The following is a 15,000-nucleotide window of genomic DNA, read 5'->3' as shown; positions in this document are numbered from 1 at the left end:
CTCTTGCTCTCTCTTCTCTCCCTCTCTCTCTCTCTCTCTTTCTCTCTCTCTCTCTTTCTCTCTCTCCCTCTCTCTTCTCTCTCCTTCTCTCTCTCTCTCTCTCCTCTCTCTCCTCTCTCTCTCTATTTTATATATATTATATAGAATATCATATATATATAAATATATTATATATAATATATAATATATAATATATATATATAATATATTATATATTATATAGATATATATTATGTTGTATTGTAATGTATCTGTATATTATACATATATATATTATATATATATAATAGAGATATAATTATAAATATATATACATATAGGTGTGTTGTGTGTGTGTGTGGGTGTGTGTGTGTGTGTGTGTGTTGGTGTGGTGTATGGTGGTGTGTGTGTGTATGTTTGTGTGTGTGTGTGTTTGTTTGTGTGTGTGTGTGTGTGTTTTGTTTGTGTTTGCGTGTGTGTTTGCGTTTGTTTACTTTGTCTGTGTGTATGTGTTTGCGATTTAATGTATATAGACAATTTCCAGGTGGACGCGGAGGAGAAAGGTCGACGTACTTACGCAGAGTTGTGTGAGTTGATTCCCCGAGCATCCGGAGGTTTGAAGGCCGCCGGCGTGAGGCCCGGCGACGTCGTCCTCCTCGTCACAAAGAACCACGTCGACTACCCCCTCGCGATGCTGGCCGTCCTTCACAGGGGAGCCACCTGTGCCCCCATCAGCCCTACCCTTAAGCCAGGTGAATTTGGGACCACTTTAGTAATTCATTCTTGATATCACAATTGGTTTCTCTCTCATTATTTTACGGAATCTGTTTCATTCTTTACTAGATAAAAGGTTGTGCATATCATTCTTATTATTATTACCTAGCTAAATTTCTCAGTATGTGGTGAAGTTTAGTCTAAAATGAAGACACCAAGGCTGGCAGATCACCAAGATTCATCTGCTGTACGAAAAAAAAAGTCAAGTTTTATTACTTATAATTCATCGGAACTTTGTCCTGATGTACAGTTTTGAAGAAAAAATAATAATTTCACATATAATGCTCAATAGTAAACCATAAAAGTATACTTTAAAATCCAAGAAAACATAGAAATTTCAAATAAAATGGAAATTGTACCTGATTACTCTGCAATCTATATCGTTTATACACAATACTCTTTCGCAAGGCTGTTGAAACTTTCAAATGTATTTCTTAGATTTCGAAAAAAAAAAATAACTTATATATATCATTTACACCCACTGTTCTTCGTATATGGAAAGTGGAGTTGCTTGAAGTTTTGCATCTTATCCTATCCGACAAGTCTGAATCTAAGGCATCTGGATTATTCCAATGATCACGGACATTTACTTGTCTTACAGCCTATGATATATCAACAGATTAATATGCAAAGCCTTTCCTTCGGTACATTTAAGCCTGTAAGGTTATAACCGCCTTTGGTAGAGAACAAACTCTTACGCGTTGGAACTTTGGCTGATGACATCATTAATCCTCATAAATGCTGACTGGCCGGTGAATGCACTGCCGGGCAGAGGGCGACTTCGGGGGGAAAACTATCGAACACCTCATTCCACGCAGTACAATCAGACTATCCATAATGACATAACAGCATAAATGACTGCTTAAGACTTGTTAAGAGACTCTCTCTCTCTCTCTCTCTCTCTCTCTCTCTCTCTCTCTCTCTCTCTCGCCTTCCTCTCTCTCTATCTATCTATCTATATCTATCTATTCCTCTCTATCTCTCTATCTATTCTCTTCGCATTGAGCATTTTTTTTTAAGCTACGACGATTACCCCCCCCCCCCACCACCCCCCCACAACCACAACACAATTGATAACCATGCTTTCTTTTCTCTCTCTTCCTCTCTCCCTCTTTTACTGTCTCTCTCTTTCTCTCTCTCTCTCTCTCTCTCTCTCTCTCTCTCTCTCTCTCTCTCTCTCTCTCTCTCTCTCTGCCTCGCTCTCTCTTCTCTCATTCTTTCACCCCTCCTCTCTCTCTCTTCTTCTCTCTCTTATCTACCTCTCCCCCTCCTCACCTCCTCTCTCTCTCTCCTTCTTAGTCTTTCTCTCTCTCTCTCTCTCTGCTCTCTCTCTTCTCTCTCTCTCTCCTCTCCTCTCTCACACCACACACACACACACACACACACACACACACACACACACACACACACACACACACACACACACACATGCTCATGCTTCCTCCCCCCTCCTCTCTCTTTCTTTTCACACATCCATACACCCCCTCTGTCTGCTAGTGTCTCATTTGGGTTAATACTATAATAAGTATGCCCCTTTGCATGGGAATAAGGAGAGGACCTACTTTTTAACCAGATGAGCACAAGAAGCAGAGTACATAAATCGGTCAGCACTTATTTTTTGGCATGCCATGTTTGGTATTTTTGTAATATTGTATCAGTTTTCATTCTCGTTATGAGGCTAGAGTTCTTACCATGGCACAGCCATTTTACACGCATCGTCCGATTACAGTAACGAAATATATTATATATATATATATATATATATATATATATATATATAATATGATATACATATACATATATATATATATATATATATATATGTATATTATAATATATATAATATATATTATATATATATACATATATATATATATACATATATATATATATATCACATATAGCAAACATACATAATATATATTATATATATATATATAATATATTATATAGATATAACAGATAATATATATATATATATGCATCTATAGATTATCGGCTTTATATGAGTATGTTTATTTAAATTCATTCACTTTAGAAAGTTTCTCTTATATTTTATAATATCCATTACTACCAAAGCCATATTACGTCCATATTGTACTCACACACACGTTATTGACAATATACAAATCGAAGAAATAAATTGATACACCGTGTGTTTGAGAGGGAAAGTTTCCAGGTATTCCGGATGACTCTATAAAAACGAAAATAATCTCTATGTTCATGGTTTATTTCTTTGATCTCTGGATACAGAATGATAAAAAAAAATATATAGGTAACACAGATCTGTTGTAAAATATAAGCATGACTAGGTTTCTCAAATAAATAAATGAAGTTGGCAGCTCATAACGAATTCCAGGCTTATTTCTAGACTAATAGGCAGAGTTTAAAAGATAACATAAAATAGCACAACGCGTTGCTTTTTCAAGTATTGGGAAAAATCCAACGTGTTGGTACTTGCTTAACCTTACCAAAGAAGGCTTATGTTATAAAGGTACAGAATGATTTTGAAGATATTTATCCAACCGAAGTCAATACCACATCGTTGAAAATTCTTCATATTTTGGCAATTTAAACTGAGCATTTATTTGATGTACTTATAGAAGATGTTAGTTGGTCATCTTCTATTTTAAGGTTACTGGAGTCTTATCTCTTTGGGGAGTGTTTGTTGTGGGTGTGAGTGCCCACAGGTATGGCTGGGTGTTCAACGGGGGAGCCGGAAGGCTCCCCAGTCGCCTAAGGACTGGGCAGTCCTTGTGGTGCTGTTGCTGTTGTCTGGTTCTGCTGGAGGATCTCGTTTGCTGCTGCTTGAGATTTGCGAGGTTCTGGCTTCGCCCGGGCCTTTCACTTATGGCTCGGCTGCTCTCGTTTCAGGCTCTGCGGCTTAAATACACGAGCGCTGGGTAAGCGCGCAGGGAACGAGGGGAGCCCGCTGATCCACTGCGCGTGGACATGGTTGGGACCTGAGTGACCCCAACATGGGTAACTACGCTGAACTCCAGGTTGCGGGGTCGTGCTGATACAGGTAATCCCCTCCAGAGAGTGCAGCAAAGCGAGCGAGCGAAATTACCATATCGTGTCCTCCCGGGTTCACCAGTACAGAGATGGTGTTGGTCATCTTCTATTGAGTATGGAGTCTTATCTCTGTGGGGAGTGTTTGTTGTGTGTGTGAGTGCCCACAGGTTGGCTGGTGTGGTGGTGAAGTCGGAGATCAAACTGGGGAGTCGGCAGGCTCCCCAGTCGGCTAAGGACTGGGCAGTCCTTGTGGTGTTGCTGCCGTTGTCTGGTTCTGCTGGAGGTTGCTTGCTAGAGATTTGCGAAGTTCTGGCTTTTCGCTCGGGCCTTTTCACTTATGCCCGGGCCTGTGTCAGCTTTTAGAGGCTGTCTCCATTGTTTCTTGACACTCTGGCTTACCGTGCGGTAGGATATGCCAGCAGCGCTCCTGTGGCCGTGGTGTAAGCATCTCGCATAATCTCTTTACCAGCACGAGGCTATATTCTGCGGGCTTTGTCTTAGAATTGCGTGTGCACTTGATGCCTATCTGACACAATCTAAGTAATGTACAATTGTGGCGTTTGCTCTCCGCAATGCGTGCTATAACACCTCTCTTCACGTTCTATATTGTTCGTATGATCTGCCAGCACCCTAGTAAAAAACCCCCTTAGGCGGCCCACCCCCCCTTTCCTCGTGCGCCATGATTTCGGACCTCTGTTGTTTATTTCAGAGAGTGCAAGGTTCATAGCCTGTGGCGTATGGTACCAGCTGGCCGAGGTGGAGGATCTCGTCCTCTACTGTGAAGCTTGAGGAGGAAGTAGGTGGCCGTCACCGTACACTTCCTCTAGAGTAATTTTTCGCTTGATGTATTATAATGGGATTAGGGGGCACCTTCGGCTAATCTGTCAGCAAGCTCATCCCTTGATCCATATGTGGCTGGGAAACCCAGTTTATGATGATTCTTCTACCCTGTGCAAAACTCCTCTGTGCCAGTGGAGGATGGTTATTCAGAAGGTAAGATATTGTAGTGGGTGAGTGCTGCTGAGACAGCCGACGGCTCCTTTAGAGTCTGTGTGTAGACACGTGTCCTTCCTCACCGACGCAGGGCTCATTGTCCCATGATAGCAACTGCTGTAGCGAGGAGGCGTTGTCGTTACCCTCATGGATTTCTGTGGCATCCTTTGCTGGCAAAGCCGGCGCCTGCAGTGTGGGTCAAGGGATCGACCGATCCATCTGGGAATATGTTCTGCTGCCCGGAGGGTGATGGTTGCAATGACCCTCTAGGTTTCTGCATTTAGGTCTTAGGCGTAAAATATTCATCTTTTTGCTTGCCAGTGTAATGACCCGAGAAACTCTATCGAGGTTTGTGCCCACGGCAGAGCTTCGTCAAAGTCCATGCCCTTGGCAGGAAGTAGTGGTTCTTTGAGCTGATGGCGTATTCAACCCTGGGTTGTGTGAGACAGAGGAAGTGTTTGCAAAACAGTCGTTATCTGTTCTAAGGCGTCTGCTATTTTAGTATTTGCTTGTGTTCCGGAGCCTGGGTGACCTTGATATAAGATGGCGCCAATTAGATCAGTTCGTGAAGCCAAGGGGAGAAGGATGCCTCCCATAGGGAAGTTGAGGATCTTCGCCCACCTTAGGGCACCCAGAATGGCCCTGGCGGCTTCGTTTTGGACTGTCTCCAGTTGGTCTTTATATTTTCTCTCAATGCCAATCAGAACAAGGGAGGCATAGTCATAGAATGATCTTAGTACACTGTGTCTGGCCCCTATGCGTCTTCCACTCATTGCTCTCATGACAGACAGTTGATTTTGTTCGGTCAACCAGGTACTGGACTCCTTCGAGGAAGGAGAGGGCCGTCTATCCTTACCCAAGGTAGAGGTTAGTCCTGAAACCCACTCCAAGTCCATTCCCTGGATTTTCAACTTGTGCATTGAACTCTCTGTCTCAGAGCCATGGCTTGGATCTGGCTGCAGAGACTGTAGTCTGTCCTGCAGACATCCTCGGATACAAGGTCCAGGACAAACGCTGGGCTTTGTTTGGGCAGTATGGTCCAGGTGGAGATGATAGCAAGATCGTCGCATAGGAGAGGATCTTGCCACCCCACTGGGAGTTATGTTAGAGGATACAGGACATTAATGTGTAAAGAGGGCGGACTGAGAACCCCCACCCTGTGGCGTTCCATTCTCTAGTGGATGAGCTGTGATAGGTGACCTTGGAATTTGACTCTGGCTGTTCTATTCCTAAAGTAGTCCCCACGTATCCAAGCAAGAGATTACCTCTGATTCCTTTTTGGATCAGGCTCTCCGTCCGAATGGCCAAGAGGACTGCCAATTCAAAAGCCTTCTCCAGGTCTAGGAAATACTGGCAACAGATGTGCCTTGTTATTGTGCTCAAGAGCGTGCTATGCTGGCGCTGTGATCATGCCCCTGGTGCACCGTGGAGCGTGTTCATGTGGGGGGTCCCATTTTCCATTCAGAGCAGTTGCAAGTACCATCCGCTCGGCAGTCTTGGCCAGACAGCTGACGAGAGAGCTTTTTTTTTTGGTTTTTTGGCAGTATTCCCCGGCTCCTTTGGTTTAGGATGGGAACTATTGGTAAGCCCTCATTCCAACTCTGGGTAGAGTGGAAGTTTCCCAGGACTGTTGATGAGTTGCAGAATGCAAGCTCACCTACTAGTCCAGGTGGAAATGATGGGGTACGAGATCACCGTACAGAGCCCGGGGCTGTGTTACAACTGGCTTTATAGCATTTTTTAGTCCCTCAGAGAAAAGAAACGTCTGAGTTATCGGTTCGGCTGCCCTTCTCTGATGTGAGCAAGTTGGTCGGTGTAGTCGTTCTGTCTTGCCCTCAGTCGGCTGAGGCAGGCTGTTGCTTACTGTTCTCACAGAGAACTCGTGCGCCAGTCTCTTGGCCTTATGACTGGGGTACTGGTGCATGCAATCTCGGCGGCTGATCGGCTGGTAGCTCACTTGAACCCATTGCCATAGCTCTGAGAGGGTGGGTATGGTGATTCGAATGGACTCACACAACTTTCCGCCTGAATCTGCTGGCAGGTCCTTGGCATCCCTGACAGCCTCCTTAGGAGGATAGGTTCTCAGGGGTCTTTGCCCCAGCACGGAATGTTTTCGGCACATATTTACCCTGTGGTGAATCTCCCTAATCTCATCATGAAGTACCAGGCGTCTTTGTGCTCCTACGACCCAGGCCGAGTTTCGGTATGGTCAGTGAGGCTGCCTCATCAATGGCATTTACAAGTCTGAGTGTCGGGGGGGGGCAACTTCCACATTTTCGCTTTGTGTGGGTTCATGTTCTCAGACAGGGGCCAAGGTGCTCTGGAACGCCGCAGTGGCCTGGTCTGATTTTTCCATCTTGGATCGGTCGGGCCATTTCGGCTGGGCCACTATCCATGAGGGTAGTTATAGTGCCGTAATGGCACTAGTGACGGTCTCATCGAAACAATCAAGCGCCAATCCCTCCCTCAGAGTCGCAGTGGCCAGGGTGAGGTCTAGGACCCCTCCTCTTAATGCGTGGACTCATGGCTGTTGAGGGAGAGCGATCTCGGGGAATGTCTCAAAGCACGTTGGGCTATGTGACGGCCAGCCGCATCCGGTGCCCTGCAGGGAGCCAGGATTGGGGTGGTGTGCATTGAGTCTCCCCCGATGATCACTCGGGTCGTGTGCTGCAGAAAGCACAGACTGCTGATGTCTAAGTTACTTACAGTTTGGTCGGCTTACACATTGTTGCAATACAGGGCCCCCGGACAGGTGAATCTGACGCAAGAAAATTCAAACATATCCACAGTGCGGTGCATCGGCTATGAGGAGCAGGGAATTGTTGCTTTGACAAGGTGATCTTTTCGCCCATCAGCACGTGCAGGGGAAGACGTGATACCCAGAGAAGCGAACAGGTTTCCACTGTAATGTGTCTCTGGAGCATGACCGATGTCAATGCTCCTTGAATCGCAATATTGCATGGAGGATTGGCCACTCCTTGTGAGAAGCCTAGATGCCCACTGCAGAATACTTGATTGTGAGCCATGATGTTACTAGTTGATAGTACATCAGAGACATTCGTCGTATTCGATTGACAGTCGGAGTCTGACAAACTCCATTGTGAGATCCTCACTGCTTGAGGTGTCTCAATTAAGCTGTCAGGCTATCCCTGGGTCCCCACCCTGGGGGGGTGGAGAGCTTTGGTAGCTCTGACTTTCAAGTGTTGGCTTTTCTCTGGCCACAAGCTGTTTCTCTGCCATTGTTGGGTTGGCTGGCTTGACGGGCAGGGTCAGCTTGTTTGATTCAGTTTCTGCACTGAAACAGCCTGGCTAGGCTCTGCCTGGAGGGCATGGACTGGGTTGGAGTGGGGAGGGGAGTCTCAACCTGGGGGTGAGTATGAGGAATGGGGTTTTGGCCCGTTCCATACTTCCTTCCCCTTTTATGGTGCGACAGTCTGTTCAATGCCGTACATGGCGACCTCGACTGCCTTATCCGCCTCTTCCTTGGTCCTTGGACAAGGATGTGTGACCCCTGCTGTGACTACAGGAATCAGCAGGACCGACATGTCCCCATCAGCGAGGCCTGTTTCTGCTTATTGGAGGACGTTGTTGTGCCGTAGGAACCTTTCTTCCTGTTTTTAGGGTTCTTCTGCCACTTGTTTTACTTGGGGAAATCTGTTTGTCGGAGATCTCCATTTTCGGTCTTGGGGCAGCTTCCTTCCCTTAGGAGGTCGGGAGAGCTTTCGACTTTTGTTCTTCCCCCAGACATGGTGCCTGGGGGGGCAGGAACAAAGTCTGGTTCGCTCACTAGGCAACTCTTGCGCTTGAGGGCCGCCTCTTTCCTGACAGAGCAAGCCAGGCTCCAGGCGTGATGCCTCTTGGCACAGTTAGGACATTTGGCTGTTGTGTCCTTCTTTTCTCTTATATGCCTTAATGCACACCTTCCCGGTGTGTGTTGCCTTGCTACAGGGACACCACATTTGGTGGCTGTGCAGTTGCCTGGTGGTGCCCATATATTCTAGCACTTGAAAACACGCAGTGGATCAGGCACATATGTACATAGGTTGTAGGTACCCCAGTTACCCAGATCAAGTGTAGAGGTGGGCCACCTTCAGGTCACCAGGACTTACCTGGTTGGAGTCTCCCCTTCACATCGGGAAGCCCCACGACTGTGGTGTGATGCAATCACCTCCACATCATATGAGACTGAGAAGCAAGTAGCACCATCTTGACCCTCTTTCATCGGGATTCAGTGGCGAGAGGCTCACTTTCCTCCATCTATTTAGCTCCTTCTGTTTCCTGCAGGAAACAAAAGGGTGCTTGATCTTTGGGCATGAGAGCATGACCTGATCAACTCGCGAACTCGGATTGACAACCTGGATTTTGCGTTGGCTTTCCAATGCCCTGACCATTTGGTAGGCATTGTCGAAGCCTTCGGGTTTGACAGGGACCTTGAACTGTGGGAAACGCCTTGGGGGTCCAGACTCTCGCTCAGAGTCGGTTTCCGTCCTCGGTCGTTTCGGTCCGCCCTTTCGGCGTTTGGGGCTTGCTCGTGGGGCACCAGCTGTTTCGGCTGGTTCAGCTGGTTTGCTCCCGATTCGGTCAGTGGGGTCGTTTGGGGGGTGCTCAGAGGCCTTCCTAGTCTGGATGTTGGCCTGGAGGGGCCAGCACGAGAGTCCATCTGTTGGACAATCTGGTGGACAGACATATTCTTACATGGTTTTTCTATCTTGTTCACCATCTTGGCAGCAGGCATGACAGTGTCATCCTGTGCTCGGGGTTTTCTTTTGCCACCCGGAGGCACGTATGGCTTCAGGGTGGCTGCCATGGTCTGGGCCTTGCACAGGTCGTCATTCACTTTAGTCACCTTGGGCTGTGGGAGGTTTTTGTTTTATTGAGTTCCACTTTAATTGGCGTGCTTTCATTACATCACACACCCCCACCCCACCACGGAGTTCAACAAGGGGGAACACCTGAAGTTAGAACCAAGTGTCTAACACAGCATAAAACAAACAAAGGGTGATTCTTTGAGTGGAAAAATACGCAGCCAATTAGCCGTTTGCAGTGGCACGCATAGACAGTGTGAGTACCAACAGCAGCATGACTGTTTGACCCTAGCCTCCCTAGTCTTTTTCAGCCGATTGACCTGACCGGGCCTGGATCAGGCCGCCTGTCTTGCCGGGATAGAGGACCAAAGAGGCGTGTTGCTAGCCGCAGGCGTACACGACCGTGCAACAGCACGCTTCAACCTCCAGGAAATCCCGCTCCTCGCTTCACAAGGCTGCACGCCACGTGCAAACACGTGTGGGTAGGTGTGAAACCTCTGGAGTAGCCCAGGAGGGCATGCCCCTTCCACCTACAGGACAGCATGAGGAACACTTTGCGTCCTCCCTCAGTAAGGAAGGGAGCTCTCACTTTTTCAGGCAGTCCTCTCCCTTCCTCCAGAGAGGACCCTGTACTCTTTTTCAAAGTTAACCCCTTTTTCTCTGAAACACCCAAAGGTTGTTTCACTCAGTGAGAATAAAGGGGGGTCCGCACCTGTTCCAGTGAGTTCTTCATCCCTCTGAAACAGCCAGCCACAGACTGTTTCATCACAGTCGAGGGGGAAAGAAGCTAACATCACCTTCCCAGTGGAGTGTCCTGATGGCAGGACGGGTTTTTTAAGTGAATCCCTCTTCTCTCTGGAAACACCAAAGGATGTTGTACACCTCAGTGAGAGAACGGAGGGTGTTTCCTGTTACTGTTCCAAGTTAAGTTCCTTCATCTCTCTGAAAAAACCAACCACAGACTGTTTCATCACAGTGAGGAGAGAAGCTAACTTTTTTTTCCAGCATTTCCCATGGCAGGGGCACAGTTTTAGGTGAATCCCTTTCTCTCTGAAACAACTGAAGGCTGATTCACCTCAGTGAGAGAAGAGGGGTCTGTAGCCTGTTCAGACAAGTTCCTTCATCCTCTGAAAACAGCCACCACAGACTGTTTCATCACAGTGAGGGAGAGAAAGCCTAAAATTTATTTCCAAGCAGTTCTTATGGCCAAGTGAATACTCTCTCTCTGCAAAACACCCAAGGCTGTTTCACCTCAGTGAGAGAAGAGGGGATCGTGTACCGTTCCAGTAAGTCCTTCATCCCTCTAAAGTAGCCAACCACAGACTTATTCATCACAGTGAGGGAGAGAAGCTAACTTTTATCCAGGTACTTCCTATCACAGGACGGAAGTTAGTGTTCGTGTCTAGCGGCAGCTATTAGATCAGAACCAGATCTGAAGCCTGGACAAGGTGGGGGCTCCTACCTGGCCTATCGCCTTATTCGAAAATAGAGAAGAGTGGCAGTCATGCAGATGGTCTGCCAGACCACAGTCCCTAGCAATTAGAATGACAACTCTATCCACACCGTAAGGCAGGCCTTCTAAGGCCGCCAGACACCCCTCCCCTGGGGGGGAAAAGGTCTGCCCAGTCCGAGACGCGCCCGAAATGGGGCCCATTCACCAAAAGGTGTGCACGGGTTTTTTCCTAATGCCGAAAATTCGTATAGAAAGGTACTAGGGGGACTCTTGTATAAAGGAACGGGCATAAAAAATAAAGGCATTAAAACACTTCCAATGAGAGCGCGTAAAGGAAACATTTTCGGAATATATCAAGTGTTAGCGGTTTCGGAGATCTACAAAAAGGCATATAGCTAAAGGCAGTAATGTTCTTTCCCCAATTACTATTCATACTAAATATCGGGAATCGAAAAGAAATGCCCATAAAAATCTTTGCGAATACCCCTTTTCTAATCCTCTGCACAACACTAGTTCGAACCCTGAGTGAAAAACGGGAATGGAATTGTATTTTTTTTCTCTTTATATCCAAAAACAAAAGGTGACTTATTTTATTTACACATCCACTTTCGTTAATTCTAAGAGAATACATTGGTTGGATTTCTTGTCCCCCCTCTTTTATTAAAAATACGATCATAGAAAGACTGACTGACCGGGGAAAGTTTACATACATAAACAGTTTTTTTTTTTAACCAAATCTAAAAAAAATTTGGGGTAATCGGGGACCCTAAAAAGGCTTCTAAGAAAAGCTTAGGGGGTTTAAAACCCATTTTAAATGAGTCTTGAAAAGTTTTGGAAACCAAAATTTGTAGCTTCGGGAAAGAATTTACCAATTTATTTTTTTTTATTTATTATTCGAAAGAAAACTTGTAATACGTAATATGAATACTAGATATTTTCAAGCTCTTTTTTGAAAGGACATGGTTTTCGAGGATAAACGATTCCACGACACTTTTGTGACATTTCTGCTACAATTGAAAGTGGGGAAAATATTTGATATTAATTAAAACCAAATCATATCCCTAAGCTAAAGGATAGTCAGTAATAAGCTGAGCTTCCCCGGCTAAGCTTTTGAAGGACCCGCACGTGCAAAAATGCGACTCGCAAGTATTCCACTTGTCCCCTGACCAATTATCCTTACCCACCGTGGTGCCCACCACGAAACTTACCACTGAAATACCCCGAAGCTATATAGCCCTATCACAACCAACCAGGTACCGTAGACCCAAAAAGTTTTAAAATTCTATTGAGTGAGATGAAGTGTAATTTCCGCACTGAAAGGTCTTTGGGAATCCTTGTTTTTTGGTAAACCTTCGTTAAATAAGAACCAAATAAGCACCCCGGCCTGAATATACATGGTCGATGTTTGTATACTTTTGTCAGCAACTTCTATATATTTGTAATTGGTTTATTTGCACTTTGAGACAAAAGAAGAAATGTCAGAATTTGTTTATTTGTCAAATTTAGCGTATGGTTTACCTTTCCTACAGTGATGGTTTTATCATCCCCGGTTGAAGCACGAATGACGCATTGAGTAACTTTTAAACAGAAACTGGGTGTCTAAAAGGGGGGCCTTAACCTGACCAAATTTTTTCGGGAATAAAAATTATGATTTTAAAAACGATTTTGTTCCCAAAAAAAACCAAGTAGTTTTACATCCACATAAAAAATTGGGTCCCTCCCCATGTAATATTTTTCCCCTATAGTGTTTTTTCCATCATTTTATTCAAAATATAATAAAATTCCTGAAAAGAGAGAAAATGGGGATCATGGAGATTACATATATTGGCGGGCCCAAAATGAAAATATGGGCCCCTTTTTTAGTCAAATTTTTTTTAGATTAAGTTAAAAATCATAATGTAGCATTTTTACAATTTGCTTTGATTTTTACTTTTTTTATCTCATTCTTTGGGTTACACACACACCCCCACAAGTAAATAGGGGGTAAAAAAAATAGAAAGAGCCTGATTTAGAATACAGGCCTACAAAATTTTTTTTTTTTTCCTATTCGGTTCTTGGAAACATCTTTCCCAAATAAAACCCTACAGCTGACTTAACTTGCACCAAAACAGTGGATAAGCCCATATCATGGCCGTGTTTTTTTCTTTAAGCTATGCTATTGGAAAATGGAGACGGGGAGTTCTGTCGTGCCCAAGTCAACAGGACTGTATGAAGGTTAGGGGGTTACCAATCTAGGCAACCGCAACGTTATATTAGAATTTCTAGATGACTATTTTTTTCTCCTAAAGATAAAACTTGCCCCCCGTTGCCAAAGTGACGAGGCAAGGGACGTTATTTCCTGTCATCGCGGTAAAGCCGTGAAGGAGGCATACCCGTTTCCAAAAAGGACCCTCAAGGGGCTGTGGTGCTCGGCTCCTCACCTAGTCTTGTCCCTTGATCACGCTGCAACAAAAACCCAATAGCCGCGTTTTTTGCAAGGGAACAAAAAGTTTCATATGCAGTATATAAAACACCCCACAAAAACACACACACCCAAAAAAAAACACAAACACACTTTTATTAATATATATATATTTTAAATAATATATATATATTATATATAAATATATATATCTATATATATATATATAAAAAAATATATATATAATAAAATTTTTTTTATATATATATATATATAATATAAAAATATAAAATAAAATATATGATATTTATATTTTTATTTTATATATTATATATAAATTTTTATATATATATATATTTTTTTGTTGTTGTTGTTTTATATTTTATATTGTATTATATAATTATATATATTATAATTTTTATATTTAATATTATATATAATTATATATATATAAATATAATTAAAAAAAAAAATAAATAAAAAAAATGTGGGTTTTTTTTTTTTCTTTTCAGTCTTTTGTTGTGTTTTTTTGGGTTTTTTGTGTTGGGGTTTTTAAATTTTTCGGTGCATATTTTTAATATATATTAATTTATTAATAATATATATATATATATATTTTAAAATATATATTTGTTTTTTGGTTTTTCCCTTTGTTTTGTATATATTATATTATTTAATAAATATATATAATATATAAAATATATTTTAAAATTTTATAATATATAATATTATATATTAAATAATTATATATATATTTTTTTTTTTTTTTTTTTTTTTTTTTTTTTTTTTTGTTTAAAATATATATTTTATATATATATTAATATATATATATAATATTTATATATATAATTTAATTAATATAATATAATTTTTTCCTATAAATTATATATATTATTATTATAATAATATATATACCATTATCATATATATTTTAAAATATTTAAAATAATAATTTTTTAAAATTTTATTATTAAATTTGGTTTTTTTTGGGTGTGTGTGTGTGTGTGTGTGTGTGTGTGTTGTTGTTTGTTTTAAATATTTTAAATAATAATATATATATATTTTTTATATAATAATATATTAATAAAAAATTATATATATATTTTATTATATATTAATATTATAATTTATATATATAAAATTTTTTATTTTTTTTTATTAAATTATAATTTTGAAAAAATAAATATTATTTAAAAATTTTTAATATTATATTTTTTTAAATATTATAAAAATAAAAAAACACATTTTGGGTGGTTTGGGGAATTTTTTTAAATATTAGTCAATTTTAAATTTGGGTTTGGTGTGTGTTTTTGGGGGAAAAATTTTTAATTTTAAAATTTTTAAAAAATTTAAATTTTAAAAAATTTTTCCCGGGGCTTTTGGGTTAAAATGAAAAATTTTTAAAACAAATGGGAAACATTTAAAAAATTTTTAAAATGTGAATTTTTAGAAGATTTTTAATTTAAAATCCAACAAAAAAAAAACTGGTTATAAGAATGAAAAACAAAAGGAATCAATAATCTCTGGAAATTGAAAAAGTAGGCCTCCCCTGGAAGAATGCCCGGAAGTTCAAAAATTTT

General features: G+C 42.0%; 1 protein-coding gene across 1 annotated transcript in view; it reads left to right on the top strand.

Moving 5' to 3' along the window:
* The first annotated feature begins 487 nt into the window (after nucleotides 1-487).
* Nucleotides 488-15,000, top strand: part of LOC119572534 (4-coumarate--CoA ligase-like 9) — a 31,781-nt gene continuing 17,268 nt past the window's right edge. Inside the window, exon 1 of the mRNA XM_037919639.1 lies at nucleotides 488-731. Coding sequence (XP_037775567.1) covers nucleotides 503-731 — 229 coding nt within the window. The 5' untranslated portion in view covers nucleotides 488-502. The remainder of the gene's footprint in view (nucleotides 732-15,000) is intronic.

This window comes from Penaeus monodon, chromosome 4 (assembly GCF_015228065.2).
Source record: "Penaeus monodon isolate SGIC_2016 chromosome 4, NSTDA_Pmon_1, whole genome shotgun sequence".
Lineage (NCBI taxonomy): Eukaryota > Metazoa > Arthropoda > Malacostraca > Decapoda > Penaeidae > Penaeus > Penaeus monodon.
The sequence above is the reverse complement of the archived record's forward strand: the minus strand, read 5'-3'. Positions and strand labels throughout refer to the sequence as shown.